At 34.8% G+C, this 10,962-nt stretch overlaps 1 protein-coding gene across 1 annotated transcript; it reads right to left on the bottom strand.

Annotated features, from left to right (window-relative positions):
• Positions 1-335: 335 nt before the first annotated feature.
• Positions 336-3,768, bottom strand: LOC107026415 (tyrosine aminotransferase-like). Its single transcript, NM_001323447.1, is given in 7 exon segments — positions 336-454; positions 996-1,089; positions 1,170-1,325; positions 1,464-1,523; positions 1,769-1,987; positions 2,070-2,409; positions 3,488-3,768. Coding segments are annotated over 7 exon segments (1,269 nt in total).
• Between the last annotated feature and the right edge of the window lie 7,194 nt (positions 3,769-10,962).

Below are 10,962 nucleotides of genomic sequence, written 5' to 3' on the forward strand. Positions count from 1 at the left end.
ATAACATTCCTCAAATTGTTGAAAATCTAGCCAACTTATGTATGAGCTACTGTACATAGACCACACCGAGGGTCAACGAGTAGTTGAAGATCAATTGCCACTCCGTGAAGCAGAGATATCCACCAATATTATTTTAAAGTTACTTGAATTCAATGAAGAGAAAAAGGAAGCAGAATTTTTTACAGTTTTTGAGTACTCCAAACTCAATATTGCAGGTTGTCTCTTGACGAACTAGTACCATAGATCGTTGGAAGAAAACATCTGATTTCATCTTGCAGCGTCCTCCATATCAGGGGACCGTAACAGATATCAAAGGTTGTTTCTCAGACAGTAGCTTATTGTTTCTTAGCATGCCTTTTATAGAAAGCATTTAGTCTCTGGAAGCCATCTTCCAGATATGATGGCTCACATGCAAAGGTTATCCTGAGCCAATTCTTGAGTCCTACAGCAACACCTGCACCAAGAGTTATTGTCAGATATCTGTACACAGCATGGCAACACAAAACTTCGTATTCATATGCTAGCTCTTACGAGTGACTCTACATGCAGTGAATTAATGCATTAATATGAGAAGTACACGAATTTTACATACATAAAACATGGTTAGATCTATGGAGACTAATAAAATTTGACGAATTTCTGCTTTTGTATCAGTTACATTGATAATCAGACAAGTATATAACCCAAGAAAATGATCACTAGCATGGCAGATCTTACGTATATGGATGAATTCTATTTGTCCTGTAGGAACTTTCTAAATTGGACGCGATTAAAGGCGTGTCTGGCGTAATAAAAGAGTTGAATGACATTATGACCCATGATTACAAAAGCTATAACGACTAAACACGAATGAGAAGCATTCCAAGACATTGAGAAAAATAAAGGAATTTGAAAAGATAGTCCTCCTAGAAAGGGACACTTGTTCAAGTAAGAAAATCTGTCTACTGTTCTCGACAGAGTTTGATTAGCTTTCTAAGAGATTTGTTTTCATTTACCTGGTAAAATTATCAAAGATTCTTCCTTAGCCAGCTTCGCGCAAAAGTCCAGGTCATCTTCAATGTCTTCTAGAAGATTCAAATGAAGTTGAACCTACAAGAGGGAAAAGACCTATATTAGACAATTGATTACAACACAACTTCTAACTAATTAAGCTTCCATATTTCTCATACCATCAAAAACATAGATCCTTGAGGTTTACTTGGACAAGTGATGCAAGGAATATCCTTGATTCTCTCATAACAGATATCTGCATCTTCTCTTAGCATATTTACTATTTTAGAGAAGAAATCGTCTTTTGTTTCCTGAAGGATCTGAGGAATTGCCCCCTGTCAAAGTAAGAACAAAATGAAACTAGATACATCAGTAAGGGATGTGGAAAATTACACCTACACTACTAAGTTCTTAGTTTTACATAATACAAAGAGCTGCTAGACCAAAACAAAATTCAATTATAAAGAGCGAACCTGAATAAATGTTGCAGGATCAGTAGATATATTGAGATATCCCATGATGGAATCTATGACCTGAAAATAAGAAAGCACAAGATAACAACATACATATCATTTCGCTAGAAAATAATCTTATCCTCCTTTTAAAGAATGCTAGTCAGTCTCAATCAAAAACTTTACATGACAAATGTAACAAAGCCGCCAATGACATACTATCAGTGTTCCACATTTCTTTAATTTACTGTGACGTGCTCTTCAACACCTAAATTTGGCTTTACAATTGAAATCTAAATTATATGTGGAAGCAGTAGAGGAAGTACCCCATGTTCTTTAAGTATGCCGTTTGGATCATTTGTAACAAGCCAACCAAGTCGCCAGCCTGGGACAATCCACCTCTTTGATATGGATCCGAGTGTAACAACAGGAGCAATCGATCCAAAGATTCCCATGGGCACAAATGGTTTACTTCCAAAAGCGAGATGAGCATAAACTTCATCAGAAATAACTAAAATTCCAAGCTTCCTTGCCGTTTCTGCCACCTGATAGAAATTGAAACACCTCTTTAAATTTATAATGACTTAGGATATCAATATCATAACAAAAAAGGGGAAGTACGCATACCTTCTTCAAGTGTTCTTCTGAATAGACATTGCCACAAGGATTCCCAGGATTAATAATGACCATAGCCACAGTATTTTCATCGGCCAAAGACTCAACCGCATTAAGGTCCACCTCCCACTCCTTCTCTGGGAGAAGATTAAAGTGGCGCATTTCCATTTGAGTAAATCCACCCCAAGCTTCATAATAAGGGAATCCAGGAGTTGGAAGTAGAATATTTGCGTTTGGACGTGCAAGAGCATTCAAAAGTATTTCAATTGCTTGACCACATCCACTTGTTAAGTAAATATCATCAGGAGACAACTTGTATGGGAGATCTTGAGAAAGGTATTCTGCTACAGCCCTTTTTCAGAGAACAAAACTAAATGAATTATTCTGAATTTGAAGATCATGAATGATGTATCCAACAAATAGCTCTAAAACTGCTTCAAATGTAAACACAATTCTATGTAGTTAAGATTAATGTTCACAACAGAGACAAAGTTCAATAACTATTTGACAAACAAAAGTTGAAGGTTATTTCAAAAACCCTGGGGAATCAGCAAAAACCAATCAAGGAAAATAAATACAATGGACCACTTACATTTAATAACAGATAGAGTATACAGTTTAAGTTGTGGCCCTCAAAAGCACTTTTACATCTTTTTCACCATAATTGTGGAGAATATTTTTATAAATAACTATTTTTGTACCATACGTGCCATTTTAATACACCAAACCAAACAATGCATAAGAAATAATCTATGTACAACTAATGCAAGCATAACTAACATCAAACAATACTAATGCAAGATTGTTCATACACTTTATCAAACGACCTTAAAACTGTACAGTAGGAACAAAAATGGCCCTACCCAGTACTGTTACGTATAAACAAAAGTGACCCTCAATTATTGGAACTTTAGACTAGATAAAGGTGCACTTATAAAAGTTGAGACAGAACATTTAACTTTACCCTCCTTTAAAACGGAGCCAGAAATTTTACCAAAGAAATGTCAAATACCAAAAAGTTTGACATGCGTTAAAGAAAAGCTAAAATTTTAATCTAGCTAAACAGTGTAATTTTCTGAAAAAAGAATAAGATGGCTCCGCCATAGGAGTGGAGCTTGAGTATTAATTCCAGGTTCAACATAAGCCATAGCTTTCAGCCAAAACTCTCTATTTGTGTAGAGAAATCTACTTAGTATGTATAAATAACTTGTCTAGATCTAGTAAAGTATCATTTTTAGGGCCTATTTGGATGGACTTATAAAAATTTAAACTGTTTAAAAATGGAGAGTGCAACTAAAAATAAGCTAATCCAGACGAGCACTTATAATCCAAAACTCAAAACTAAAAAATTCTGAAATAATTGAAGATAATATCAGATTTCAAACTCTTAACAAAATCAAATCAATATTGTTCGATTACAAAATGTGTACCGTCTAGCAGGAAGGATGCCGACGGTGGATGAATAACCGTTGAACATAGCAGAACGAACGGCATCAGAAATAGCATCTTCGGCGATTGGTGTAGTCCGAAAACAGGGGAAAGCAGAAGGATCGCCATGGCCAAGAGGTATAGTGGGTCGGGTATCAGCAGGGTCAACACAACACATCAACTTGTTAAGAACACTTCTTACTGTGAGATCCGATACACTTACCAATTTTTCATTCTCCTTAAAGTTCCATCTTCTCCTCCCTGTAGTCGTACCGTTCTCCATGCTTTTTGTGGCAATGAATTTGCAGATATGGAGTACAAGTAGCAATGGAAATAGAAATAGAAGCCAAAATATAGAAAAGACAGTAGTGGTTGAAAAATGTGTCCACCACTTTAGGCCAAAAAAACATCTGACAAATAATACTGCTCCCTCCCATTTAAAGTTAAATTATTTTTTATTAATTTAATATTCTAAATAAAAAAATTGACATATACGAACACCATATTAATTTTTTTTCCTCCAAAACAAAATTAAATTTCTATGGTGGTATATTTACGTGGAGAACTTGTATTTGACTTCGTCAGTTAAATCCTCCTAATTGTTATTTTGCCAATGAATATTTACTCGACGAAACACAATATTCTATTTCTATCTTTTTTTCTCATCTGATCTCAGTAGGTGTATAATACAATTGACTACCTGAAATTTTATAATCTTTTCGTTTAAAAAACAATGACATAATTTGATTTGAAACAGATTTTAAGAAAAAAAATATATATTTTAATCTTGTGGTTCAAAATTAAAGTTATGTCTAATGAGATAGAAATTACTTAACGATGTGTATAAAGTTAGTTAGAGTTAGTTAGAAAATAAAGAAAGTTGTTAGTCAGTTAGTACAAGAAAACAGAAAAATGGAAATCTCTGATATATTGTATTTTTCTTTCTTTAAGCTTTCAAATAATGAAGAACTCTCCTTCTTCTCTTTCTCTCAAAATGTATCTGTGATCCACCATTGGAGATGAGCTCATATAGTGTAGATTAGTTACATTTAACATGGTATCAGAGCCATACAACCACAATTCCAAGTTCTACTGAAGTTGATTTCTGTAATTACTGCTTCGCTGATGGCATCAATGGCGAATCTCAAGTTTGATCACAGTCATCCACTCTTTTTACATCCATCCGATACTACAGGTACATCCATTATTCTGATGCAACTAACAAGATCAGATAATTACTCCATTTGGAGCAGAGCCATGTGAATCCAATTGCTTGGGAAGAACAAGCTGGGTATTGTTGATGGCAGCTGGAAAAAGGAGGATTTCGGAACTGAATCGGGGCATCAATGGGATCGATGTAATGCGATTGTTCAAGGCTGGATTATGAGCTCTGTAACTCAGGATTTGCATACAGGTATTGTTTATGCAACGAGTGCACAAGCTGTTTGGGAGGATCTTCGAGAGCGTTTTGACAAAGTAAATGCTTCAAGGATCTATCAATTGCATAAAGCCATAGCCACCACTGTACAAGGTATTGATAGTATACCAACTTATTTCTCTAAGCTGCGAAATTTATGGGATGAATTTGCTAGTATTACACCTCCACCCTGTAACTGTCCAAATTCTAAAGATCTGTTTATGCATATGGAGAGACAAAAGTTGATGCAATTTTTGATGGGTTTGAATGAAACCTATGAACAATCGCGTAATCAGATATTGATGGTTGAACCTACGCCCACTATTAACAAAGCTTATGCTATGCTAGTTGAGAGGGAGAGTCAAAGATCAATTACATCTACATCTATGAGTGAAGAAGGTACAGATCTAGCTGCTCTCATGGCAGGAAGAGGAGGACCTCCTCGTTACAATAAAGGAACTACTTCACAATCTAACTCAAATCAATATTATAAGGGAAGAAGAATTGGGAGTTGAAATGTGATTATTGCAAAAATCAAGGACATGTAGAGGCTAATGGAGTCTTTATCTAAAGAAATGTGTTGAGAAAGGGCAGACGTATAGAACCTTTCAACGAGATAGTGCTTTTTCAACTCTCTCAAAATGGAATCTATTCCAAACATATATGCCATGGTTCCTTACTTCGACAGGGTTTTCGACTTCATGGTTATCCACCAAATTGGAAATTCAAGAAGAAGGGGACAGGTAACATTGCCTATAATGCTAATAATGTCCAGACTGACAGTTCTTCAATGCATTCAGGTGCAAGAGATCTACCTAGAGCACCTCCTTTAACTGATAAGCAACATGATCACATTCAACATATGCTAGATGGAGATATTTCCACAGCTAATGTGATGGCCAATATGGCAGGTATGGCTCACATTAATGTCGTTAAACTTACAGATTTGCCTTGGATAATTGATAGTGGTGCAACCAATCATATGGTTTCTATCTTAGAAGTGCTACATGATGTGCAAATTGTTAGGCCTGACCAAAATAAAAAGGTTCATTTACCTAAGTGATACAGGAGAATTGCATGATGTTCTATATGTACCTGAGTTTAAATATAATCTTTTGTCTGTAGCCAAAGTTACTAAGGAGCTCAATTGTTTTGTATCATTTTATCCTGGATTTTGTGTGTTCCAGGATCTTTCCAGTGGGAAACTGAAGGGGATTGGTAAGGAGAAGGATGGTCTCTATTTTTTGGTTCAAACAAGTTCATCAAAACATAAAGTTTCAGAACCTGGCAATGTTAAAAGTTTTGCTGCTCATGCTGACAAACAGGATATCATGCTTTAGCATAGAAGATTAGCCCATGCATCAGTAGGATCCATAAAGGATTTGTTAGGCTATTCTGTTGACAGTTGCAAATCAGTTTTAAGTACTTGTGAGATATGTTCACTAGCTAGACATACTCGACTTCCTTTCTACAGCAGTAGCACTAAATCTACAAAGATTTTTGATTTGTTGCATTTAGATGTATGGGGGCCTTATGACACTCCAACATTTGATGGAAATAAGTTCTTTTTCACTATTGTTGATGATTTTTCGAGAACAGTATGGGTTTTCTTATTGAAGCTCAAATCTGATGTGCTGGTTATTCTTAAACATTTTTTAAAGATGATTGCTACTCAGTTTAATGCAACTGTTAAAGGAGTAAGGACTGATAATGGAGGAGAATTCATCAGTAATTCTATGCAGGATTTGTTCAAAGGTTTAGGAATGATTCATTATAGGACTTGTGTTCATACTCCTCAACAGAATGGTATTGTTGAGAGGAAACATAGACATCTTCTTGAGGTTGCTAGAGCTTTAAGATTCCAAGGTCACATTCCAATCAAATTCTGGGGACATGGTGTTCTTACTGCAGCATACATTATCAATCGATTGCCTTCACAAACTCTTGAAGGAAAATCATCTTATGAAGCATTTTTTGGGAAAAAGCCATGTATTACACACTTAAGAACATTTGGTTGTTTGTGTTTTGCAAGCACATTGCCTAGAATTGATAAGTTTGCACCCAGGGCTGTGAGATCAGTATTTATGGGTTACTCAAGTGTTACAAAGGGATATGTTTGTTTTGATTTACAAAAGCAAAAGTTTTTTTTGAACAGAGATGTGATATTTCATGAGGATCAATTTCCTTTTCAATCTCATTCACCTGAACCTAAACCTTGTCCTATTTCTTCTCCATGTCCAATTGATGATTTAGAAACACCTCATGAATCATCACCCACATTGTGTACAGAAGTAGAACTGGTACATCCACCACCTTCACCTATTGTTTCTCATGTTGTGTCTCTCAGAAGATCCACCAGGATTACTAAACAACCTTTATGGCTATCTGAATATGTTTCCAAGCCATCAACCAATCATGTTATGTATCCTATCGCAGCTTCCATTTCATATACCAATCTGTCCCCAACTTATCAACAATACTTGCATGTTTTTTCTGCTGTTACTGAACCAACTACATACCAGGAAGCTATCTTAGATGTCATATGGCTAGAAGCTATACAATCTGAAATAAAATCTCTTCAAGATAATCATACATGGAATTTGGTTCCTCTACCAAAAGGAAAAGTTCTTNCTATGCAATCTGAAATAAAAGCTCTTCAGGATAATCATACATGGGATTTGGTTCCTCTACCAAAAGGCAAAGTTCCTATAGGCTGTAAGTGGGTTTATAAAGTCAAGTTGAAGGCTAATGGTGATGTTGAGAGATTTAAAGCAAGATTGGTGGCAAAGGGTTACACACAAAAAGAGGGGCTTGATTTCCATGAGACTTTCTCACCAGTGGTTAAGATTGCTACAGTCAGGACTGTTTTATCTTTAGCTGCTCAACATAATTGGTTTGTTCATCAATTAGATGTCTATAATGCTTTCTTACAAGGTGATCTTCATGATGAAGTGTATATGCAGTTGCCAGAGGGTTTTGACAGTCAGGGGGAATCTGGTCTAGTATGCAGACTTGTCAAATCCCTCTATGGTCTCAAACAAGCAAGCTTGCAATGGAACTTGAAGTTGAGTGATGCATTACTGGAATCTGGTTTTGTTCAAAGTAGCCTAGATCATTCCTTATTCATTAAAAGGAAAGGATCAGACATGGTAGTGATTCTTGTCTATGTAGATGATATGTTAGTGACAGGTAGTAATTTGGGACTTATAGAGAACACAAAAGTCATTTTACACAAGGCTTTTAAGATTAAGGATCTTGGAGAGTTGAAATTTTTTTTGGGAATGAAATTCAGTAGATCAGCAAAAGGCATTTTGATGAATCAAAGGAAGTATGCTTTGGAAATTATTTCAGATTTGGGTTAAGGAAATGCTAAACCAGCTTGGACACCTCTTGAAGCCAATATTAAACTAACAATCCAAGAGTTGGACTGTCTAACTGGAGAATTAGATGATGAGCTATTTGAAGACAAGGAACAGTATCAAAGGTTGATAGGAAAGATGTTATATTTGACTATGACAAGGCCAGACATAGCTTATTCAGTTCAGACATTTAATCAATTTTTACACCAACCCAAGAGATCACACTGGGAAGCACCTGTGAGAGTAATGAAATACATCAAGAGGGAGCCAGGACTTGGAATACTACTGAGCAGCAAAAGGTCCAATAAATTGAATGTGTACTGTGATGCAGATTGGGTAGCATGCCCAAATACAAGGAGATCAGTGTCAGGTTTTCTAGTTAAACGTGGTGAAACATTATTGTCCTGGAAATCTAAGAAGCAAAATGTAGTTTCCAGGAGTTCAGCTGAAGCTGAATACAGGAGTATGGCTAATGCAGTTTCAGAACTAGTATGGATTGATGCTTTGTTGAAGGAATTGGGAAATGAAGTTGAACAACAGTTGTAGTATACAGCGACAGTAAGGCAGCTTTGCAAATAGCAGCCAATCCAGTGTTTCACGAGAGAACCAAGCACATAGAGATTGATTGCCATTTTATCAGACAAAAAATACAAGCAGGACTGATCAGAACAGAATATATAAGTTCCAAGGAGCAATTGGCAGACATATTGACAAAAGGATTACCTAGAGCTCAACATAAATATTTGATAAGCAAGCTTGGTGTGTTGAATGTCTTTGCACCACAAGCTTGAGGGGGAATAATGAGATAGGAATTACTTAATGATGTGTATAAAGTTAGTTACAGTTAGTTAGAAAATAAAGAAAGTTGTTAGTCAGTTAGTATAAGAAAACAAAAAAAAGGAAATCTCTGATATATTGTATTTTTCTTTCTTTAAGCTTTCAAATGATGAAGAACTCTCCTACTTCTCTTTCTCTCAAAATGTATCTGTGATCCACCATTGGAGATGAGCTCATATAGTGTAGATTAGTTACATTTAACAATGTCAAGTGTACCAAAATATCCTTTAATCTTGTGGACATGTCATATGGAAATTTAAAGTTAAAGTGTTGCCAAAAAAGGAAAGAAGTAATTTTTTAAATAGACTAAAAAGGAAATAGAATTATTCTTTTTAAAACGGAGGGAATATTATTTTTTAATGACATATCATATTATTATTTATTATTTTATCTAAATTTATATGAGTTTAAGCAATTTAAGTTGGTCAGAAGTTGGTGTAACATTTTTAATTTTTTGAAATGAGATTTACTATACGTGTAAAAGTATTATAAGTTGTCATAATTGACCATTCAAAATATTTCAAATAATATATGAAAATTTACTGTCAAAAATAAATTTGTTTAAATTTTAAAATTCAAAATATATCACATAAATTTGAATAGAAAAATATTATTTGCGATGAGAGATCCAAAATTAAGTATATTAAAAGATGAACAAATAAGTGTCAAAAACACACCTAAACTATTCAAACTAAAGAGTAATTAGTTTAGATGTGAAATTCAAATTTTTAATAGTTAAGGTATGAAACTCAAAAAAAAGATATAGTTTAGGTGTTTTGACTTTTATCTCTACAAAATAAACAAAATGTCATTTCTCTCTCTGAGTGACCAGTCATTTCTCACATCATTGTCTTCTTAAGAGGGTTGGTTGGTGTGGGATAGATTCAAATTTAAAATATTTATCTTCGTAAGATGAATGTGGATTAAAATTTTTTAAAAATTGCAATCGTGGGACGGGTCAAGCCTCAACCTGCACCACAACCACCTCGTTCCATTGCCATCCTATCCCCTTTCACACAAATTCTATTGATGCATAACTCGCATGCCTATTCCACAAATTCTTAACCCACAAAAGTTTAATCCGTCCCGCACTACCCTCTTAACATTTTTTTCTATTTCTAACCAGCCTCACCCGCCCCATCCCCCTCCACTTATGTTATATTGATTTTTTTTTCTTTTCTTTATTATGTTATATGCTAAAACAGTACACAATTTTTTTTTATTATTATGTTTTCTTTAACGGTGAAGATTAGTTATTGTTTTGTTAAAACGCACAATTTTGTTAAAACAGTACATAAATTCTATTATGTTTACAAATCATTTCAATTAAATTTAGAAAAATTACTAAATTACACAACTTTATTTTGCCTAATTCCAATATTTTTCTACTTTTTAATTAAAATTCAAAAATTTCCTTTTTTTATTCTCAATGATACTTTACTTTTCACGTTGGAAAAGTAAAACAAAAGTTTACCTTCCCCATAATTTTCATCCAAAACTTTCCCCCTAATTTTTTCAATTAAAAATTCAAAGCAAATTTGAAATTCAAACGATTCTTATCCCTAATCATCTGGAATTGAATCCAAAAACAGGAATATCATCTTTGTCACACCCCTTTTTCGCGCGGCGGCGTAAAGGTTTTTCCATTTTAAGTGACGTAATTAATTAGGGGATTATTTTGATTTTTTCAGAGTCGCCACTTGAAATTGAGTTACGGTGTTCCAAGTCACCTTTTTTGTTTAATCCCTAATCAAAAGGAAATGACTCTTTGTTTGGTCTGCGAACGAGTTCGGGTAAGGAATTCTGTTGACCAAGGGGAAGGTATTAGGCATCCCTCGAGTCCCGTGGTTCTAGCACGGTCGCT

Source organism: Solanum pennellii, chromosome 7, assembly GCF_001406875.1.
Source record: "Solanum pennellii chromosome 7, SPENNV200".
Lineage (NCBI taxonomy): Eukaryota > Viridiplantae > Streptophyta > Magnoliopsida > Solanales > Solanaceae > Solanum > Solanum pennellii.